This window comes from Manis javanica, chromosome 3 (assembly GCF_040802235.1).
Source record: "Manis javanica isolate MJ-LG chromosome 3, MJ_LKY, whole genome shotgun sequence".
In the NCBI taxonomy this organism is placed as follows: Eukaryota; Metazoa; Chordata; class Mammalia; order Pholidota; family Manidae; genus Manis; species Manis javanica.
This window is the reverse complement of record NC_133158.1, coordinates 80,791,487-80,815,627: the sequence shown is the minus strand read 5'-3', so window position 1 is coordinate 80,815,627 and position 24,141 is coordinate 80,791,487. Positions and strand designations below refer to the sequence as shown.

Below are 24,141 nucleotides of genomic sequence, written 5' to 3'. Positions count from 1 at the left end.
AATCAATCCATAGTGATTAATTTCCCTTATATATGAACAAATTTCAGTTACTCTTTGAAAGTACATTGGTTTGACTAGTTGTGTGTCATTGGTATGTTGAGGTATGCTGGGAAATAAGAAGGAATTCTGCATTTGGAAATGTTGTAGGTGACTACCCTCTCACTGGTTTGTCTTCAGCCTATCATGGTGTTACAGAAAATACTGGAAAACCTGGACTGGATCACTGATGGAAGAACCAAACAGCATTCAGAGGTCTTGGAGTGTTGAGGTTTTATTTTACACCAGCAGGCTCAGAGGGGAGTAATCTCCCAAGGTCTGAGTCCTGAGCACAAGCAAGGGGAGCAATTTATATTATTTTGATATGTGGCATTTCGGCATGTGCAGGGCAGAAGAGGAGCCTGGAGGAGGGGAAGAGGGAGCTGTAGGGCTTTGCCAACTGGAGGGAAAAAGCGGTTTGCTGACCTTGACGGCTGTGTTGAATATTTTCCTTATCACTCCCCCCTCTGATGACCCTTTAAACACTTCATTTTAGGGGGCGTTTTTTTGGTTTATGATAGGGTTATAATGGCTTGTATTTATATTTTTAATTGCCTTGAGCTAGGATTTTTTCCTTGTGACTTTTTGGTTGAAGTCCTGAGTACTTTGTGAAGAACCAAATGATTATGTTTTTATGCATTTGTCCGTATGGGCTTTGTATGTACAAGTTGAAATGAGTCCTTCAGACTCTTGATAAGCCTATGCTTAACAAAAAATACCCAGTTTTTCTCAGTCCTAATTTATTTTTATGCAGCTGAGCATTACACCCAGGCTGGCTCATTTGAGTGTGAGAACACAGGTGCTAAAGGTGTAGGGCCACTGAGGGCAGCTCCCTTGGGTGATGACTATGCACTTTATAACTTTTGCACAGTTAAACATTATAGAGAGGTACTTTGGAAATACAGGCTGAGACTCGAGTTCAGCTAGGAGAGACAGGTAAGCACAGCAAAACCATTAAGTTTAACGATTACCCAATAGACGATAGAAAGGGCAACTTTTTGAGGAACAGTTTAGTCGGAGGGGGCAGCAGCAAAGAGTTTAATGCCCAGGATGAGAGATTCCATTCCAGCAAGGGCCAGGATCCATGGCGTGCAGGTGTTCCTTAGTCCGAGGGCAATCGTCAGATGCAGAGGCGGAGAGGATCTGGAGGTCTGGCTGGGCCTTCCACTGATGTATTTCTTTGTCTGGATTATAGGCCCTTTTCACTCTGGAATGATGGGCCCATAGAGTAAAGCCTATAATTTTGAGGGCAGTAGGAGTGGTTAGAACAACAATGTGGGGGCCATGCCACTGAGGTTTGAGGGGGCCCCATTTTCAATTTTTGACCCAGACTGAGTCCCCAATCTGGAAGGAATGTACTGGGGTCCTTAAGGAGATCAGGGCTCTTTCTATGGAATATTGCTGCAGCTTATTTAGGGTGGCTCTTAAGGCTTGGAGCTGTTCTCTTACTCTCTTATTTTCTATCTGGTGTAGGTTCCCTGGGAGGCTTCCTAGACATGTGGGAGGGTGTCCAAACACTAATTCAAAAGGGGAAAAGCCTTGAGTCCCAGGTGTGCAGAGAGCCTTCAGGAGAGCCAGGGGCAGTAGGTCTGGCCATGGGAGGCCAGTTTCTTGGCAAAATTTAGCTAGGGTTCCTTTGAGGGTGTGATTCATTCACTCCACTTTTCCTGAACTTTGTGGCCTGTATGCAGTGTGGAGTTTCCAGGCAATGTTGAGAGATTTAGTTAAAATCTGTACTGCATCTGCTACAAAGGCAGGTTCATTGTCACTGTGAATTGTAGGTGGTAGGCCAATCTGGGGCACAATTTCTCTCAGGAGGACTTTCCCTATCTCCTGGCTTTGTTTTGTCCTTGTTGGGAAGGCTTCAACCCACTCAGAGTATGTACACACTATTACTAGAAGTTATTTGAGTCCTCTGTTTGGGTGGACATCTGTGAAATGTATCTCAAGGTTTTCAAATGAGGCAACTCCTACTCTTTGGACACCTGTCCAGGGTCATGGGGTAGATTAAGCATTATTTCTGGCACAAGTCATCCTGTGCTCACTTATTGCTTGGCTTAATAATGCTGGCAATTGGCTGATGTAGTATTGCTTTTAGAAGAGGGCTTCTAGTGCAGTTTTTCTTAGGTGTGTGAGCTGACGGCATGTGCTGACTAGATGCCTTCTGATTGCAGTTGGGACAAAGATGAGTCTGTCAGGCAGCAACCATCAATTTTTTTTAAGTTAGGGTGGCTCCTTCCACCATGGCCCAGTCATTCTCTTTTTCAGTGTATTTGGGTGGAGGGGCCTCCACTGGGGGCGTTCGGGCCATGGTGAGGGAAGGAGCTTTATCTTTTCTTTTAATTGGCCACTGTTTTAATTACCTTATCGGCCAGCTGGTTCCCCTTTGTTATAGGGTTGTTTTCCTTTTGGTGGTCTTTGCAATGCAGAATTGCTACTTTTTTGGGGAGCCAGGCAGCCTTGAGGAGTTTTAGTATTGTGCCAGTAGAGAGATAGGAGGAATCAGTGTCCCTGTGTGTTTAAGACGGATACAACAGTATGGGAAACCTTGACATTTATTTTTTGTCCCAGGGTAAGTTTATCTGCTTTTTTAATGAATAGAACTGTGGCTGCCAGTGTCCTGAGGCAGGGTGGCCATCCTGCCTCAATCAGGTTTAGTGACGTTTTTGTCTTGAATGATATTTATCCTGGCAAAAACTTCAAGTTTTTGGAGCTTTTGTCTTCTGTCTGGGGCAGCTTGAGCTATGAATGAGGTGTTGACCATCTGTGGACTCCCTGGTGACTCAGGATTGAAGCAGGTATAGATGCGATAAGCTTCACACAGTCTTTCATAATAGTCCTCAGGAGGATCTCCTGGTTGTGAGGTGACTGAAGATACTTTGGTCATGTTCACAGGCTTTTTGGACCTGGCTTTGATCCTCTGGAGGAGAGCATCCTGATATCAGCAGGTCTGGTGCTGTCCCTCAGGGGTGGTGAAGTCCCACTTGGGGTGCTCCTCGGGGACAGCGATTTCAGCCCATGCACCGCGATCAAGGACACTGGCTGCCTCCTCCCTTCCATTGTGAACAGGGTGCAGAGAAGCTGTTGACAGTTTTCTTAAGTTGGCTGATGGGTTTGGAAGAGGGATTTCATGAGATCAACCAGGGCTTGTGGCTTTTCCAACAGGGTGTTGTGTTTTTAACTGAGAAGGTTGGTCATGGAGAAGGGTTGATAGTAAAACATGGACCAGCTAAGCTGGATGGTCCCATCTTTATTACATTTTTCAGGCTCCCACGTCTCTTGCACCAGCATCTGAAGGGTGCCTGCTCCCAGCTGAGGGCACAGTCTGGCTGCTGGTCTGTGGGACAGTGGGTCTACTGGTTCTAGAGTTGGTGGGGAGGCTGATGGCAGCAGCGTGTCTGGGACTGGGTGCTGGGTGCTGACGGTCTTTGGGGTGCATAAGGTGGGGACAATATTCCTCTGGATCACCAGCAAGAATTTGCGGAGGCTCAGGCTTCTGTTGATTCTTTGTGGGCTACTTTGTTGAAGTGACTAAGACCCTACCTGGTTCCTACCTGTTGCAAGGGAATCGCACTCAAGGACGAAGGGTCTGAGCAACTCCTAACTGGGCATTAATGTATGGGAACTGATTAGGATGACCTGGATCTCTAGTGATGACCCGCCAGACTCAGCAGATTGTTGGGACATCTAGGGTTCCTTCTGGAGGCCACCCTACACTAATGGTGGGCAATACACATTCACACAGGGTTTTCAAACCACCAGGAGGTAGTTTTATTCTGTAATTTTCTGAAAATTCATTCATGAAATTTTTGACCATGATGTTGAGAACTGTGGGTTTGCTGTGTCCTGACCCCATGACAGGTCCGTGTAATGTGCTGCGACAACAGACAAGGGAGGGTGCCTCCTCTAGAGAGGGGACTAGTCAGATGCCCATCCGTTCGTGCTCCTTGCAGAGAATTTAGTCAGCCTTGACGAAGGTGCACTCATGTAAGTCCCAGGCCAGGTCAGCCGACGTTAAGTCACCATTATATCATGGTGGTTGAACGCAAATGTGGATGAGGGCCCACACAGATTCCACAGAGCAGGCCATGGAATCACAGATTCAGTGCAGGCTGAATGTATTCAGCCACCCTGCACACTCACTCACACACTCAGACCAGAGTTTAAGCATTCCCTCCTGGGAATGTTTACCTGTGAGACTTCTAAGAAGTCTCCAGGAGATGATTAGGCTCCCCTTCCACCCCAACAGGTCAGAACTGGCTGGGTTAGGGGCCCCAGGGCCTTATCAGATTCAACATTGGAACCAGGTCCTCACCTGCCAAGCTTCCTTGAGTTCAGCAGGAACAGGGGAGCGGTGCTGGCCCAGGGTGACCAGATGGGAGATGGCCAAAAGATCAGGCAGGACGTGCCTTCTCCATTGCGATCTCCCCTTCCATCACCACTCCGCTGGTGACCTAAACTGGTGGCAACAAATGGCCAGTGTGGCTGGGTATCCCAGTCAGGGAACCAAATGTTACAGAAAATACTGGAAAACCTGGACTGGGTCTCTTCAGGAAGAACCAAGTGGCCCTCAGAGGTCTTTGAGTTTTGAGGTTTATTTTACACCGGCAGGCTCAGAGTGGAGTAATCTCCCAAGGTCTGAGCCCTGAGCACAAGCAAGGGGAGCAATTTATATTATTTTGATATGTGGCATTTTGGCATGCACAGGGCAAAAGAGGAGCCTCAAGGAGGGGAGGAAGGAGCAGGGAGTGCTTTGCCAACTGGTGGAAAAAAGCAGTTTGCTGACCTTGATGGCTATGCTGAATATTTTCCTTATCAATGGTACACAGTTTTCATCTGCCCAGATAAATGACATTACAGATTATCTTTTTCAATGTTAACTTAACTTTCCTATGAAATAGTCAAGTGACCTAAGTATGTTTTTGCAGATGAATATTTAAAATTAATGATATTATTATGCAAGCAGAAGTTAATATAATAATAATTATAGGAGGAGGAGGTAGAGGAGGAAGAAAATGTCAAAGCGGACAGAACACACATTATATGCACCTAATCAGTTTTGGAGGCAATTTTGATGGCTCTAATACCATCTAAAAAAAGGCGAGCCAAAAGAATATATCAAAATTAGCAAGAACTCCATTAGAAATTTGAGTTATTATCTACTATCATTAACAGTAAAACATTTTGAAATCTGCCTTGTGATACAGCTACTGAAAACAACTATTATGCTATTACTTCTGCCTAAAAATCTAAAAACTGTATGCCCAGGGCATAAAGAATACCTATCATTAATTAATCTATTATTTATCATTTATTTATATATATTTTGGTATCATTAATCTACAATTTCATGAGGAACATTATGTCTACTAGACTCCTACCATCACAAAGTTCCCCCTACATACCCCATTGCAGTCACTGTCCATCAGCATAGTAAGATGCCATAGAGTCACTACTTGTCTTCTCTGTGTTGCACAGCCCTTCCCGTGCCTCCCCCCTACATTGTACATGCTAATCATAATGCCCCCTTTCTTTACCTCCACCCCTTATCCCTCCCTTCCCTCCCCTCCTCCTCAGTCCTTCTTCCTTTGGTAACTGTTACTCCATTCTTGGGTTATGTGATTCTGCTGCTATTTTGCTCCTTCAGTTTTTCCTTTCTTTTTATACTCCACATATGAGTGTAATCATTTGGTACTTGTCTTTCTCCGCCTGGCTGATTTCACTGAGTATAATTCTCTCTAGCTCTATCCATGTTGTGGCAAATGGTAGGATTTGTTTTCTTCTTATGGCTGAATAATATTCCATTGTGTATATGTACAATATCTTCTTTATCCATTCATCTACTGATGGACACTTCGGTTGCTTCCATATCTTGGCTATTGTAAATAGTGCTGTGATAAACTTAGGGGTGCATATTTCTTTTTCAAACTGGGCTCCTGCATTCTTAGAGTAACTTCCTTGGAGTGAAATTCCTGGGTCAAATGGTATTTCTATTTTGAGCTTTTTGGGGAACTTCCATACTGCTTACCACAATGGTTGAACTAATTTACACATTCACCAGCAGTGTAGGAGGGGTACCCTTTCTCCACAACCTCAACAACAATTGTTGTTGTTTGTCTTTTGGATGGTGGCGATCCCTACTGGTTTGAGGTACTATCTCATTGTGGTTTTAATTTGCATTTCGCAAATGACTAGCGATGTGGGGCATCTTTTCATGTGTCTGTTGGCCATCTGAATTTCTTCTTTGGAGAACTGTCTCTTCAGCTCCTCTGCCCATTTTTTAATTGGATTATTTGCTTTTTGTTTGTTGAGGTGCATGAGGTCTTTATATATTTTGGATGTTAACCCTTTATCAGATCTGTCATTTATAAATATATTCTCCCATACTGTAGGATGCCTTTTTGTTCTATTGATGGTGTCCTTTGCTGTACAGAAGCTTTTCAGCTTGATGTAGTCCCACTTGTTCATTTTTGCTTTTGTTTCCCTTGCCCAGGGAGATATGTTCATGAAAAAGTTGCTCATGTTTATTTCTAAGAGATTTTTGCCTATGGTTTTTTCTAAGAGTTTCATGGTTTCATGACTTATATTCAGGTCTTTGATCCATTTCAAATTTACTTTTGTGTATGGGGTTAGACAGTGATCCAGTTTCATTCTCTTACATGTAGCTGCCCAGTTTTGACAACACCAACTGTTGAAGAGGTTGTCATTTCCCCATTGTATGTCCATGACTCCTTTATATTAATTGACCATATATGTTTGGGTTAATATCTGGAGTCTCTATTCTGTTCCACTGGTCTGTGGATCTGTTCTTGTGCCAATACCAAATTGTCTTAATTGCTATGCATTTGTAGTAGGGCTTGAAGTTGGGAAGTGAGATCCTCCCTACTTTATTCTTCCTTCTCAGGATTGCTTTGGCTATTCAGTGAATTCCTATTATTTTAAAAAAATGTGTTTAATATTTAACATAAAACAAGAATTATGGTGATTAAGAACACAGACTCTGTATCTAGAGTCAAATTCATTCGGTTCAAATCTGGTATTGTAGCTTAGAAGGCATTGGTTGTGAGGTAGTAACCAGACATTGTGCCTTGGCTTCCTCGTTTCCTATAGAAATGGAGTCATAATATAAAACTACCTTATAGTAGTGTTAGGAAGTTTAAATGAGTTTTTAAAAGGTGCCTAGAGCAAAGCAGCAGCTCAATAATTGCCAACTGTCACTATGCAATAGTCATTCCATTACTCTACAAATTCAGCTAAATGATAAAAGAACCTCTATTGACATTGAGACAGGTGTTAGTGGGAGGCAAGGAGATAGAGCTCAAGGCCCTGATAAATTGCAGTCAGGAGGGAACTAGGGTCAAGGCTTCACAGTAAACAAAAGACACCTGGAAATTCAGCCTGAGAAACAAGGGAGTCTTCAGATCCCAGCCCAGCATAGAAACAAGCACTAGCCAATCATGTGAACTTTCTCCTTTTTGTGCTTATAAACCCCTTGACACTGCAGTCCTAATGGTCCCTCCAAATTAGCAGGCACCTTTTTCCTTTCACTCATTCCTCATTAAAAACTTTCGTGGTTGCTCCATACTCGAATCTGTCAGCTTTGTTTTTCGTCACCTTCGAGACAAGATCCTGGGACCAATGTAACATCTCTACTTATAGCATTACTCAAGTAAAAGTGAAAATAAAAAGTTATGCATACAGTCCCCCACCTATGGCTTGATGATTTTCCTGACTTTATGATGGTGTGAAAGTAATATGCATTCAGTAGAAACTATACTTTGAGTTTTGATCTTTTTCTGGGCTAGTGATATGCAGTAAGCTATCCTTCTAAGATGCTGGGCAGCTTCAGGGTGCTGCAGGTGGCAGTCAACTACGGGATCATGAGGGTAAACTATTATTACACTATAACCATTCTGTACCCACACAACCATTGCACTTTTCACTTTCTATGTTATATTCAATAAGTTACCTAAGTTATTCAAAACTTTATTATAAAGGAATATTACAAAATAAACTTTTAGATGATTTTACCCAACTGTAGGCTAATATTTAATGTTGCATGCCTAGGGTAAGTGAGGCTAACCTATGATATTCAAGAAGTTAGGTGTATTAAATGCATTTTTGACTAATGATACTTATAATTTATGATGGATTTATTGGGATGTAACCCCATTGTAGGTCAAGATTTGTATATCATTGCTGAAATTCTTGTTCCTTCTTACTCAGTAAAAATATCCCCACTGGTTTAAAAGTTGTATAAATAATACAGAAAAACTGAGCAGTAAAGTAAAACTGTATTCTTTTATCATTAAAAGCTTTTGTATGATGAATCAATGAATAGAACAAATAGATATATCATACCATGTGAGATTCATTTTCATCATAAGTAAGCTATGACAGCAAAGAAGCTAAAGCCAAGAGTATATAAAAAGATACAGGATGTCACTGATACAGTTAATTTTTAATAAAAATGATCTTTAAAATATGAAAATCTTCATGAGCTCTTTAAATGAGATTAGATGGGACCACATACAGTACAGAGGTTCACTGGGGAAAACATCAATACTTAAAAGACTTGCTGACTTGAGTGTGAATTGTGTATTTTTCTGCTAGTAAAAGACAGATATTTTTTTTTTGAGAGGGCATCTCTCATATTTATTGGTCAAATGGTTGTTAACAACAATAAAATTCAGTATAGGGGGGTCAATGCTCAATGTACAATCATTAATCCATCTCAAGCCTAATTCTCGTCAGTCTCCAATCTTCTGAAGCATAACGAACAAGTTCTTATATGGTGAACGAATTCTTACATAGTGAATAAATTCTTACATGGTGAACAGTACAAGGGCAGTCATCACAGAAACTTTCGGTTTTGATCACGAATTATGAACTGTAAACAATCAGGTCAATATATGAATATTCGTTTGATTTTTATACTTGACTTATATGTGGATCCCACATTTCTCCCTTTATTATTATTATAATTTTTATTTTTAATAAAATGCTGAAGTGGTAGGTAGATGCAAGATAAAGGTAGAAAACATAGTTTAGTGCTGTACGAGGGCAAATGTAGATGATCAGGTGTGTGCCTATGGACTAAGTATTAATCCAAGCTAGACAAGGGCAGCAAAACATCCACGGATGCAGATTTATCTCAAAGCAGGGCAGATGAGGTTCTGAGCCTCACCTCTGTTGATCCCCAATTTCTCACCTGATGGCCCACCTGTGACTGTGCCTGTTTTAGGTTGTTTTGTTCCTACCTTGAGGAATCTTACCCGTCTCTGGCTAACCAGTCATCTTCCGGGGCCATACAGGGAAATGTAAAGTTGGTAAGTGAGAGAGAAGCCATATTGTTTGAAAAGGTTAGCTTTTTACTTCTTTGCAGATTTATGCCCTGTGGCTTCTATGCACAGCGCTTGTCTCGAGGTATCTTTACCACCTGGAGAAATTATACTTGGTAAATTCGATATGAGGCACGAATTCTATTTAAGAGTTGTAATTAGGAAGGAAGAAAAAAAGCTATAGAGGTAGCATATGGAAGAAAACATGGGAGGATTGATTATTTCTTTGACATATCTTCTTGTAGACTACCTTCAGTATGTATAGGTTTTAAACTACTAACTAATTTGCACACACATATTAACATAATAGGAATACGGTGACATAAACAAAGCAAATCTATAATTACCATCCATCTCCAATGAAGCCAAGAAAACCATTTAGGCACCCTAGGCATTTGTGAAAATTTGTCTATGATATGATGGATGTTGTCCTACTGTACATGAACAGTCTGAGAAAAATTAGACAAGTTAAAGCAGCCCATTTCTGGGATCTGTTCACATCCCATATGTTCTTTTAACCGTAGATAGTCTATAGTCATAAGATTTTGGAGTGCTACAACTTGCACCCTTCTCAACTCCTGGTTGAGTTCCAACAGCACAGATCTGGTCAAATTCGTTGTCTCACTGTATGGACATGCCAGCCTAGACATCTCCCTCCTCATTCCAATGGCAAGTCCAGGAAACGGTGGGGTGGACGTAGCCACAACCGCAGCATCGCCCAGATCCCTGTGGAGGCTTTTTGATGATCATCCCCCCGCACGAGTCCTCCAGAGAGTGCTGATGCCGGAAGCTCCTCTTCATATGGTATCTTAATTCATTTTCTGGGTATCCAAGCTGGGCCTTGATCTTCTGCATAGAAACAAACAGACCCTTTGCCCACACTTTGACATGCCCTCTATACCACTGTGCAGAACTCATTGGAGGTCAGCACACAGGGACTGCCTTTTTTTTTTTTTTTTTTTTAAGAGAAAGGAATATTATCAGAAAAGAGTACCTCCATAGCTGATCATCTAACACCCTTTAAGTGATCAACATTAAGGATATTTAAAGCATGCGTTGATCTTTGATTTACCAATAGTTTTATCCTATCAAAGAGTAATCCCCCTTTTCTTACTTTCTTTCTTTCTTTTTTTTTTTAATCTTTAATTCTACACTTACATGAAGAGTACTATGTTTACTATGCTCTCCCCTATATCAGGTCCCCTCTAACAACCACATTACGGTTACTGTCCATCAGCTTAGCAAAAATGTTGTAGAATCCCTACTTGTCCTCTCTGTGTTGTGCACCCCACCCTCCCCTTTCTCCCTCGCCCCCCATGCAGGCTAATCTTAACACCCCTCTTCTTCTCCTCCCCCACCCTTATCCCTCCCTGCCCACCCATCCTCCCCAGTTCCTTTCCCTTTGGTACCTGTTAGTCCATTTTTGGGTTCTGTCATTCCGCTGCTGTTTTGTTCCTTCAGTTTTTCCTTTGTTCTTATACTCCTCAGATGAGTGAAATCATTTGGTATTTCTCTTTCTCCATTTGGCTTATTTCACTGAGCATAATACTCTCCAGCTCCATCCATGTTGCTGCAAATGGTTGGATTTTTCCACTTCTTATGGCTGAGTAGTATTCCATTGTGTATATGTACCACATCTTCTTTATCCATTCATCTACCGATGGACATTTAGGTTGCTTCCAATTCTTGGCTATTGTAAATAGTGCTGCGATAAACATAGGGGTGCATCTGTCTTTCTCAAACTTGATTGCAGCGTTCTTAGGGTAAATTCCTGGGAGTGGAATTCCTGGGTCAAATGGTAGGTCTGTTTTGAGCATTTTGATGAACCTCCATACCGCTTTCCACAATGGTTGAACTAATTTACATTCCCACCAGCAGTGTAGGAGGGTTCCCCTTTCTCCACAGCCTCGCCAACATTTGTTGTTTGTCTTTTGGATGGCAGCTATCCTTACTGGTGTGAGGTGATACCTCATTGTAGTTTTAATTTGCATTTCTCTGATAATTAGCGATGTGGAGCACCTTTTCATGTGTCTCTTGGCCATCTGTATTTCTTTTTTAGAGAACTGTCTGTTCAGTTCCTCTGCCCATTTTTTAATTGGGTTATTTGTTTTTTGTTTGTTGAGGCATGTGAGCTCTTTATATATTCTGGATGTCAAGCCTTTATCGGATCTGTCATTTTCAAATATATTCTCCCATACTGTAGGGTTCCTTTTTGTTCTATTGATGGTGTCTTTCACTTTACAGAAGCTTTTCAGCTTAATGTAGTCCCACTTGCTCATTTTTGCTGTTGTTTTCCTTGCCCGTGGAGATATGTTCAAGAAGAGGTCATTCATGTTTATGTCTAAGAGGTTTTTGCCTATGTTTTTTTCCAAGAGTTTAATGGTTTCATGACTTACATTCAGGTCTTTGATCCATTTTGAGTTTACCTTTGTATATGGGGTTAGACAATGGTCCAGTTTCATTCTCCTACACGTAGCTGTCCAGTTTTGCCAACACCATCTGTTGAAGAGACCGTCATTTCCCCATTGTATGTCCATGGCTCCTCTATCAAATATTAATTGACCATATTTGTTTGGGTTAATTTCTGAAGTTTCTAATCTGTTCCACTGGTCTGTGGCTCTGTTCTTGTGCCAGTACCAAATTGTCTTCATTACTATGGCTTTGTAGTAGAGCTTGAAGTTGGGGAGTGAGATCCCCCCTACTTTGTTCTTCTTTTTCAGGATTGCTTTGGCTATTCGGGGTCTTTGGTGTTTCCATATTAATTTTTGAATTATTTGTTCCAATTCATTGAAGAATGTTGCCGGTAATTTGAGAGGGATTGCATCAAATCTGTATATTGCTTTGGGCAGGATGGCCATTTTGATGATATTAATTCTTCCTAGCCATGAGCATGGGATGAGTTTCCATTTATTAGTGTCCCCTTTAATTTCTCTTAAGAGTGACTTGTAGTTTTCAGAGTATAAGTCTTTCACTTCTTTGGTTAGGTTTACTCCTAGGTATTTTATTCTTTTTGATGCAATGGTGAATGGAATTGTTTTCCTGATTTCTCTTTGTATTGATTCATTGTTGGTGTGTAGGAAAGCTACAGATTTCTGTGTGTTAATTTTGTATCCTGCAACTTTGCTATATTCCGATATCAGTTCTAGTAGTTTTGGAGTGTAGTCTTTAGGGTTTTTTATGTACAGTATCATATCATCTGCAAATAGTGACAGTTTAACTTCTTCTTTACCAATCTGGATTCCTTGTATTTATTTGTTTTGTCTGATTGCCGTGGCTTTGACCTTCAGTACTATGTTAAATAACAGTGGGGAGAGTGGGCATCCCTGTCTGGTTCCCGATTTCAGAGGAAATGCTTTCAGCTTCTCGCTGTTCAGTATAATGCTGGCTGTGGGTTTATCATATATGGCCTTTATTATGTTGAGGTACTTGCCCTCTATTCCCATTTTGCTGAGAGTTTTTATCATGAATGGATGTTGAATTTTGTCAAATGCTTTTTCAGCATCTATGGAGATGATCATGTGGTTTTTGTCTTTCTTTTTGTTGATGTGGTGGATGATGTTGATGGATTTTCAAATGTTGTACCATCCTTGCATCCCTGGGATGAACCCCACTTGGTCATGGTGCATGATCCTTTTGATATACTCTTGAATTCTGTTTGCTAATATTTTATTGAGTATTTTTGCATCTACATTCATCAGGGATATTGGTCTGTAATTTTCTTTTTTGGTGGGGTCTTTGCCTGGCTTTGGTATTAGGGTTATGTTGGCTTCATAGAATGAGTTTGGGAGTATTCCCTCTTCTTCTATTTTTTGGAACACTTTAAGGAGAATGGGTATTATGTCTTCTCTGTGTGTCTGATAAAATTTCGAGGTAAATCCGTCTGGCCCCAGGGTTTTGTTCTTGGGTAGTTTTTTGATTACCGTTTCAATTTCTTTGCTCATAATTGGTTTGTTTAACTTTTGTGTTTCTTCCTTGGTCAGTCTTGGGAGGTTGTATTTTTCTAGGAAGTTGTCCATTTCTTCTAGGTTTTCCAGCTTGTTGGCATATAGGTTTTCATAGTAGTCTTTAATAATTCTTTGTATTTCTGTGGACTCTGTCGTGATTTTTCCATTCTCATTTCTGATTATGTTAATTTGTGTTGATTCTCTTTTTCTCTTAATAAGTTGGGCTAGAGGCTTATCTATTTTGTTTATTTTCTCAAAGAACCAGCTCTTGGTTTCGTTGATTTTTGCTATTGTGTTATTCTTCTCAATTTTGTTTATTTCTTCTCTGATCTTTATTATGTCCCTCCTTCTGCTGACTTTAGGCCTCATTTGTTCTTCTTTTTCCAGTTTTGATAATTGTGATGTTAGACTATTCATTTGGGATTGTTCTTCCTTCTTCAAGTGTGCCTGGATTGCTATATACTCTCCTCTGAAGATTGCTTTTGCTGCGTCTCACAGAAGTTGGGGCTTAGTGTTGTTGTTGTCATTTGTTTCTATATATTCCTTGATCTCTATTTTGATTTGTTCATTGATCCATTGATTATTTAGTAGCATGTTGTTAAGCCTCCATGTGTTTGTGAGCCTTCTTGTTTTCTTTGTGGAATTTATTTCTACTTTTATACCTTTGTGGTCTGAAAAATTGGTTGGTAGAATTTCAATATTTTGGAATTTACTGAGGCTCTTTTTGTGAGCTAGTATGTGGTGTATTCTGGAGAATGTTCCATGTGCACTTGAGAAGAACGTATATCCTGTTGCTTTTGGATGTAGAGTTCTATAGATGTCTATTAGGTCCATCTGTTCTAGGGTGTTGTTCAGTGCCTGTGTGTTCTTACTTATATTCTGCCCGGTGGATCTACCCTTTGGGGTGAGTGGTGTGTTGAAGTCTCCTACAATGAATGTATTGCAGTCTATTTCCCTCTTTAGTTCTGTTAGTATTTGCTTCACATATGCTGGTGCTCCTGTATTGGGTGCATATATATTTAGAATGGTTATGTCCTCTTGTTGGACTGAGCCCTTTATCATTATGTAGTATCCTTCTTTATCTCTTGTTACTTTCTTTGTTTTGAAGTCTATTTCATCTGATATTAGTACTGCAACCCCTGCTTTCTTCTCACTGTTGTTTGCCTGAAATATGTTTTTCCATCCCTTGACTTTTAGTCTATGCTTCTCTTTGGATTTAAGGTAAGTTTCTTGTAAGCAGCATATAGATGGGTCTTGCTTTTTTATCCATTCTATTACTCTGTGTCTTTTGATTGGTGCATTAAGTCCATTTACATTTAGGGTGACTACTGAGAGATATGTACATATTGCCATTGCAGGCTTTAGATTCGTGGTTACCAAAGGTTCTAGGTTAGCTTCTTTAGTATCTTACTGCCTAACTTAGCTCGCTTATTGAGCTGTTATATACACTGTCTGGAGATTCTTTTCTTCTCTCCCTTCTTATTCCTGCTCCTCCCTTCTTCATATTTTGTGTGTTTTGTTCTGTGCTCTTTTTAGGAGTGCTCCCATCTAGAGCAGTCCCTGTAGGATGCCCTGTAGAGGTGGTTTGTGGGAAGCAAAATCCCTCAGCTTTTGCTTGTCTAGGAATTGTTTAATCCCGCCATCATTTTTAAATGATAGTCGTGCTGGATACAGTATCCTTGGTTCAAGGCCCTTCTGTTTCATTGCATTAAGTATATCATACCATTCTCTTCTGCCCTGTAGGGTTTCTGTCGAGAAGTCTGATGTTAGCCTGATGGATTTTCCTTTATAGTTGACCTTTTTCTCTCTAGCCGCCTTTAAAACTCTTTCCTTGTCCTTGATCCTTGCCATTTTAATTACTATGTGTCTTGGTGTTGTCCTCCTTGGATCCTTTCTGTTGGGGGTTCTGTGTAATTCCATGGCCTGTTTGATTACTTCCTCCCCCAGTTTGGGGAAGTTTTCAGCAATTATTTCTTCAAAGAGACTTTCTATCCCTTTTCCTCTTTCTTCTTCTGGTACCCCTATAATATGAATATTATTCCTTTTGGCTTGGTCACATAGTTCTCTTAGTGTTGTTTCATTCCTGGAGATCCTTTTATCTCTCTCTATGTCAGCTTCTATACGTTCCTGTTCTCTGGTTTCTATTCCTTCAATGGCCTCTTCATCTTATCCATTCTGCTTATAAATCCTTCCAGGGATTGTTTCCCTTCTGTGATCTCCTTCCTGACATCTATGATCTCCCTCCAGACTTCATCCCATTGCTCTTGCATTTTTCTCTGCGTCTCATCCCATTGCTCTTGCATTTTTCTCTGCATCTCTGTCAGCATGTTCATGATTTTTATTTTGAATTCTTTTTCAGGAGGACTGGTTAGGTCTGTCTCCTCAGGTGTTGTCTCTGTGATCTTTGTCTGCCTGTAGTTTTGCCTTTTCATGGTGATAGAGATAGTTTGCAGAGCTGGTACAAGTGGTCACTGGAAGAACTTCCCTTCTTGTTGGTTTGTGGCCTTTCTCTCCTGGGAGAATAGCGACCTCTAGTGGCTTATGCTTGTCAGCTCTGCGCGGGCAGGGCTTCTGCTACCTGCCTGTTTGCTATGGAGTTTATCTCCACTGTCTCTGTGGGCGTGGCCTGGCTGGGGCTGCTCCTCCAAAGTGGTGAAGCCCCGTTGGAGGGGGAGTGGCCGGGAGGCTATTTATCTCTGTAAGGGGCCTCTGTGCTCCCTGTTGCCCAGGGTGTTAGAGTGCCCAGAGATCCCCAGATTCCCTGCCTCTGGTCTAAGTGTCCTGTCCTGCCCCTTTAAGACTTTCAAAAGGCACTCTCCAAACCAAAACAACAACAGCAACAATGAGAGAGGGAACAGAAAAAAAAAAAAAAGGAAAAAACACGCGATTTTTTTTTTTCCTCAGGTGCCAGTCCCAGGCACCCGCTCAGTGGTCCTGCTGCCCTGCCTCCCCAGCACTGGGGTCTCTGTTCCTTCAAGGCTTCCAAGAAGCACCCACCCACTGGTCCCACAGTGAAAAATGCACGATATTGTTTGTCTTCAGGCGCCGATCCCAGGCACCCGCTCACTGGTCCTGCTGCTCTGCCTCCCTAGCACCGGGGTCCCTGTCCCTTTAAGGCTTCCAAAAAGCACTCGCCAAAAAGAGAAAAAAAAAGGGGAGAAACACCCGATTTCCTCCGTCCTCAGGTGCCGGTCTGAGGCACCCGCCCACAGGTCCCGTAGGGAAAAACGCGGGATAATCTTTGTCCTCAGGCACTGTTCCCAGGCACCCGCTCACTGGTCCCACAGCCCTGCCTCTCTAGCAACGGGGTCCCTGTCCCTTTAAGGCTTCCAAAAAGCACTCGCCAAAAAGAGAAAAAAAAAGGGGAGAAACACCCGATTTCCTCTGTCCTCAGGTGCCGGTCTCAGGCACCCACCCACAGGTCCCATAGGGAAAAATGCATGATAATCTTTGTCCTCAGGCGCCACTCCAAGGCACCTGCTCACCGGTCCCGCTGCCCTTCCTCCCTAGCAACGGGGTCCCTGTCCCTTTAAGGCTTCCAAAAAGCACTCTCCAAAAAAAAAAAAAAAACCCGCTCCAGTTTCTTTCCTCCCGCTGGGAGCCGGGGGGAGGGGCGCTTGGGTCCCGCCGGGCCGGGGCTTGAATCTTACCCCCTTTCGCGAGGCGCTGGTTTCTTGCAGGTGTGGATGTGGTCTGGATGTTGTCCTGTGTCCTCTGTTCTCTATTTTAGGAAGAGTTTTCTTTGTTATATTTTCATAGCTCTATGTGTTTTTGGGAGGAGATTTCCACTGCTCTACTCATGCCGCCATCCTGGCGCCACCCCCCAAAGACAAATATTTTAAATTTGGTAGTCCAGTCTTTGATAAGTAGCTACTCAAAAAATATTTCAAAAGTAATTAACACCTTAAATTTGTCCTTTAATAAAAACATGGTATTTAAATAAGTGAAAAGCAACTTCTTTTCAAAAGTAAATCATGCAATACAGATAGAATTTTGTAAACATAGTTGAGATGTTTCCATATAATGTGATATGATTTCTGGGCAAAAAAAATTATGTGAATGATGTACAAAAATTTCTCTGTGTGCATGAAAAGATGCTCCACATCGCTATTCATCAGATAAATGCAAATTAAAACCACAATGACATATAACCACACACCAGTTAGGATGGTCAACATCCAAAAGACAACAACAAATACTGGTGAGGATGTGGAGAAAGGGAAACCCTCCTACACTGATGGTGGATATGTAAATTAGTTCAACCATTATGGAAAGCAGTATGGAGGTTCCTCAAAAAACTCAAAGTAGAAATGCCATTTGACCCAGGAATTCCACCTCTAGGAATTTACCCTAAGAATGTAAGAGTCCAGTTTGAAAAAGACATATGTACCCCTATATTTATAGCAGCACTATTTACAATATCCAAGACATGGAAACAACCTAAGTGTCCATCAGTAAATGAATGGATAAAGAAGATGTGGTACATATACACAATGGAATATTATTCAGCCATAAGAAGAAAATAAATTGTACCATTTGCAACATGGATGGAACTAGAGAGTGTTATGCTCAGTGAAATAAGCCAGGCAGAGAAAGACAAGTACCAAATGATTTCACTCATATGTGGAGTATAAGAAGAGAGAAAAAACTGAATGAACAAAACAGCAGCAGACTCACAGAACCCAAGAAGGACTAACAGTTACCAAAGGGAAAGGGACTGGGGAGGATGGGTGGGAAGGGAAGGATAAGGGCAGGGAAAAAGGAAGGGGGCATTACTATTAGCATGTATAATGTGGGGGGAGGAACGGGGAAGGCTGTGCAACACAGAGAAGACAAGTAGTGATTTTATAGCATCTTATTACACTGATGGACAGTGACTGTAATGGGGGTTGTGGGGGGACTTGGTGAAGGGGGAAACCTAGTAAACATAATGTTCCTCATGTAATTATAGATTAATGATACCAAAATAAATAAATAAAAATAAATAAATAAATCAACAAACACGCTTTGGAGTTGATTAAGAGATGAGTATGATCTTAGTGAGAGAGCAGTGACAGATAAATAGAGGGAGCAGAAGCAGAACAAGTTACAACCTGAACTGCCCAACAGTTCCTTCTACTCCTAGCAGGTGCCCAGACTCTGGCTACCCTGGTTTATTCTTCCTTCCTTAAATGTGCCTTGAGCTTTAAAATTCTCATGCCCTTACCTTTAATCATATAGTTCCTTCAGCCTGTGATAGCTTACTACCCATTTTCTGCTTACTGAAATCTAATTTATCCTTCAGGAATCAAGGAAATGTGAGTTCTTTGTAATATCTTCTTTAAGTCTTCTAAATTATCTTTTTTTGGTATTCCTATATATCTTACTTTTTAAATATTTTGATACTTATATTTTGCTATTTAACTCAGTCTGACCTGCTCTGTTACAGTATGTAAGTGATTTTGCTCTATAGATTGGTGTGGGCTACTCCACTCAATAGCTCACTCAATGACTTGTCTATTATAATTAGTACTGACATGTTGAATATATAATTAATTGAAATGTCTGCAACCTTTCAATTCAATAAGCATTCTTTAAAGGCTTATATTATCTGGAACTATAAGAGATTTACAGTGTAAAAAATAGATTTAAAGTAAAAATATAATCTGGCTGAAAATTAACAAGATTTTCTTAAGAAGAACAGCTGGACAAACATAAAAATGAAGCATGTTCAAAAACTCTTTGTATTATAAAGGCAGTAAGTATTTTGCAGTTCAAAAAGTTGAGGATACCTTCAGGATAGAATCAGATCTCATCTAAAGACTGAGGAAGATTTGTACAGAGGAACAGGTCAAAGAGGGCATTTTAGATGAGGAGTAGATTTTGAGTAAATGTTCTGGGTTAGAATTTAACTCTAGTACATCAAGGAATAGAGAAGTGATGGGTATATCTGGAGATGGATTCTTAAAGGTAGAAAATAAAGTCGTAGGGGATATAAGCCCAGTCTAAGGAGCCCTTGAAATACTAAAATAAAGGACTAATATTTGGTTTGGAGAGAATGAGGGGCTAAAAACATTTCCAGACCATAAAAGCATATCTATAACAGAAAAGGAATAGAGATCGAAGAGCAATTAAAATGTTCTCTTATGATGTATAAGTGAAACTACAGAACACAATGTCAGAGTTGTTTGAGAAGATGAATCTAGGATTTGGTGAGATTCATCAAAGGGAGTGAAGAAGAACACAACCCTGGTTGATCATACATTTTACATTTTTTGCCCTTTTTTCCCACAACTCCAAATCTCTCCAAATCTTCGTTTTCCTTCCACTTCCTTCATTAAGTGATCAATATGAGTTTTTTCCCTTCCACTATAGTTTTCAAGTAAAGAAGATTAGAGAGAGAGAGAGAAAGATCAAATATGTGAAAAATCAAGAAGACCTTTAAGCTTACTTTAGTGATAGCCATTTGATTTCACTCCAGAATCTCAAAGAACATCCATGTTTAACTGATGGCTTTCGGTTTAACCTATGTTTTGGGAATCATGTCTCTCAGGTTAAGAGCCTCTGCAGAAATACCCTGATGCCAATGCCAAGAAAATCCCTTTAGAATCAATGCAAAATTTATTTAACTTCACTGAGTCTAACATAATTATTGTCATTGACCTACTAGTGGAGAGAGTCCCAGATTTTCATAATTTATTCCCAAATGTTCTTAAGACAAGGTTTTTATTCTTTGAAAAAAAAATCAGATGGTAAATCGGCTACTATAAAATGTAAGCAAACTCAAATATGAAGACTGATTTCTGCAGAAATATACATTTCTCTAAAATACTTCAGCATTTTAATTCTTTATGCATTTTATCTACCTAATAATTTTCTTTGTTTTTCTCTAAATTTTAGATGCTATGGAATGCCATAATAAGGCACAGCAGAGTGGATCATTCTGACCTATTCTGAGTTCTAAAGTACCATTGTCTTATCAGTAAATATACAGGTAAGGCTATAAATGACTCTGTAAAATAATTCTGGGAGGTAAAGCAAAATTGATTTCTAATTCAGTTGAATATATTTCAAATTGGGGGAAAAAATGAGTTTTCACCCATTATTTTTTCAATCCAGTATGTTCTATATAAAATAGTGATTATTGAAAACTAACAACTAAATAAAAGTATTTTCAGTTGGTTTAGCATTAAGTGTTGCTAAAATTATGATAAGATGTCTTTGAATACTTTTCTGTCTTTCCAAAATACTATAATTCTGATTTAAGAGTGTTATAGACCTAATATATAAAGGCAAACTTACTTTATTCATTTGCAACCGCTTACGATAAAACTCCTGAAAGCCTTACCATACTATGTGAGCAAAGAGAAAAACACTATTTTAAATTCAGTGTAGTGAAGGATAAGAAACAGAAAAAAAATTAACCAAGATATGTTTTTAAAACAATATACTTTGAAGAACCTACAGGCACTTCTCCAAAATTGTCTATGTGAAAAGTGCTGAGGGCAAAGACCTTTAGCAATTTCTAGGAGAACAGAAATGTAATTTTAGCATCCTTTAAAAACTACATTTCTTATAATATGATGGTTGCTAAACCATAATAAATACATAATAAATTTGGGTGATGATTGAATTCCAATACATATATAGTGAATTAGGAGTAAACAGTTTGTAAACAATCATATAATAAATATATTTATTATAATATAATTCACCAGAAACAAGGACATTACTTTCTAGAGAAGTATGAAAATGCAAAAGAAATATTTATCATGATGAATATAAACACTGTAAATGGAATTCACCATAAACAAGGACATTACTTTCTACGGAAGTATGAAAATACAAAAGAAATATTTATCATGACAAGTATAAACAGTTTAAATGGAGATTTGGTAACCAACTCTCAAAATGTTGGATATGCATGTAAGACAACTGAAACTAGAGATAGAAAGTATTAGGATAAATGGATAATTAAGAGTAATAACTTCTTGGGTGAATGTATCATACCATATAGGGGTAGAATCCAGAATGTGCTAAAATAAATATAAAAATGGTATCAAAATTAACTTACTAAGAAAGATTAAAGGTATTCTATATTCTTATCCCAGTTTAAAGGATGAATAAGTTCTTTCTTTAAAATATCCCTTGGCAAGGTTATCTGCGAAGGGGTACTAAACTAGGAAAACCTTTTTAAAAACTTACTGTCTTCTAATTTTGGAAAAGCCAGATTATATATTACTGGCCAGGAATTTGTAAATCGGCGTTTGATAATTCATGCAGAGAAAACTTTTCCTGTCCTGACAATTCGCACAGGCATTTCTACAATCCCTTAATTCTGTTAAGAGTGTGTATATCTGTGATGCATATGTTCTCACAAAGTTGACCTAGCGTGTGTTTCAGGAGACAGCATAGGATAAGGCATTTCTACAATCTCTTAATTATGTTAAGATTGTGTAAATCTGTGATGCATTTGTTTTCACAAAGTTGACCTAGTGTGTGTTCCAGGGGACAGCATAGGATGATTAAAGAAAAGCTTCTTTCTTTTTGTATGTGGGAAAATTAGAGGGGATAATTAGATATACTATTATTTAGAAACTCATTTCTCTACAGTTTCCATCTCAGCTGAAAAGTCAGTATGGCTAAAGAAAATCACTCCTTGACAACTGAGTTCATCCTCATAGGATTCACAGATCATCAAGTGCTGAAGATCCTTCTGTTTACGGTGTTCTTTGCCATCTATGTGATCACCATGGTGGGGAATCTTGGCTTGGTGGCATTGATTTACACGGAGCATTGTCTTCACACGCCAATGTACATCTTTCTGGGTAACCTTGCGCTGATGGATTCCTGTTGTTCCTGTGCCATTACCCCCAAGATGTTAGAGAACTTCCTTTCTAAGGACAGAATGATTTCCCTCAAGGAATGCATGGCACAGTTTTACTTTCTCTGCCTTGCTGAAACCGCAGATTGCTTTCTCCTGGCTGCAATGGCCTATGACCGTTATGTGGCCATATGCAGTCCACTGTAGTACCACACCATGATGTCAAAGAAACTCTGCATCCAGGTGACTATAGGGGCCTACATAGCTAGTAACCTACATTCTATGATTCACGTAGGGTTTCTGTTAAGGTTACATTTCTGCAGGTCTAATCAAATTGACCACTTTTTTTGTGATATTCTTCCACTTTATAGACTATCTTGTACTGACCCTTATATCAATGAACTAATGATATATATTTTTTCAATGCCAATTCAAATCTTCACCATTGCTACTGTCTTGATCTCTTACATTTGCATCCTTTTCACTGTTTTCAAAATGAAATCCAAAGAGGGGAGAGGTAAAGCATTTTCTACCTGTGCATCCCACTTTCTCTCTGTCTCAATATTCTACATTTGTCTCCTCATGTACATTCGACCATTTGAAGAAGGGGACAAAGATATACCGGTGGCAATTTTTTATACAATAGTAATTCCTTTATTAAACCCTTTTATTTATAGCCTGAGAAATAAGGAGGTAATACATCTTATGAAAAAAGTTATGAGGGAATATAATATTCTTAAACAAACTTCCTCTCTGGAAAACTGATTTCAATTTATCAAAATGTTGTATAGATAAGGAATACAGAAAAAGAAAAATAAACATTTTATATATATTAATCTCTAAATCATGACTATGTTTGTTAAAAGATACATCAGTGGAATTTCAAAACTGTCTGGAAAGTCTTAACCCAAATTCCACAATTACCAGAGTAAATCAGGAGGAAATGCAATGTTAACTTTCATTACCAACTCTTACTACTCTCCTGGAATTGTGTCACACTATTGTCCTGAACCTCAATAAACCAACGTAGCATCAAAATAGAACGTTTAAATGTGTAGAAGAGTCAGTCTTGATTCAACTTGGGTCTAGTTAATAATCTATACTCAGTTGGGTCTAGTTAATGGAAGATATCAAATCTGATCCTATGTAGAGTGTTACAAACATTTAAAATTTCCTGTCAGGACACTGAAATGATACTTTCTATTCAGAAAACTGACCTAGCAGGTACGTATAGATTAGTTTTGTGGGAGAGAGACTAGAAGAAAACTAACTAATTACAGTAATCTTTATTTAGGAAATTTGATTGAGATAAGCCTCCAAGAACAGGGAAAAAATGGAATGAGAAGGAATACACACAAACATACAGTCAGATATACATTTTGCAGCCTAACAATGAATTATAACAGGTTGGCTACTGTAGATTAAGATCTACTTTAACCTACAGATGATCAAGTTCCTTTACCTTCCTGAAGGCATCAAACATGTTATGTATTATGAAATTCAGAATAGTGACTTATATGGTAAACACTCAATAAGCATTTAAAAATATAATGAAAGAACAGTTTTTAAATATTTTTGGTTAAGTGAAATATATTAACGTTTTATGTGTTTATTACCCATTTTTACTTCTTTGCATTATGTTCACTTTTCCTTTAACTTTTATTGTTTTTCCTCATTTATTTGTACTACTATTTACAAAGAAAAGATACTGAATGCTGTGACTATTTGTGGCAAATAATTTCCTGTGTGCTAATAGTATTTTAGTGCTTGTTATTTATAATTTCTAAATATGATATATTTATTAATTTTGTCTTACGTGGTCACTCTCATGCATTTTTATTTAGAATTCCTTTATCTTAATTGGGTCTATGGTCAACCAACATTTCTATTTCTATTTTTCTTCTAACTCCTCCTTGTTTTTATACCTCTTTTTTTTTGGATTATTTAAATGTTTGCATTTAACTCTTGAGTCTTCATGGAATTTCTTTAGTACATGTCATTAACTGAAGGTGTAACT

At 39.4% G+C, this 24,141-nt stretch overlaps 1 protein-coding gene across 1 annotated transcript in view; it reads left to right on the top strand.

Moving 5' to 3' along the window:
* Window positions 1-22,914, top strand: part of LOC140848409 (olfactory receptor 5K4-like) — a 78,690-nt gene extending 55,776 nt beyond the window's left edge. The window contains 2 exon segments of the mRNA XM_073231783.1: window positions 20,201-20,294; window positions 21,914-22,914. Of these exon segments, the coding sequence (XP_073087884.1) occupies window positions 21,939-22,889 (951 nt within the window). The 5' untranslated portion in view covers window positions 20,201-20,294; window positions 21,914-21,938 and the 3' untranslated portion in view covers window positions 22,890-22,914.
* The last annotated feature ends 1,227 nt before the right edge of the window (window positions 22,915-24,141 follow it).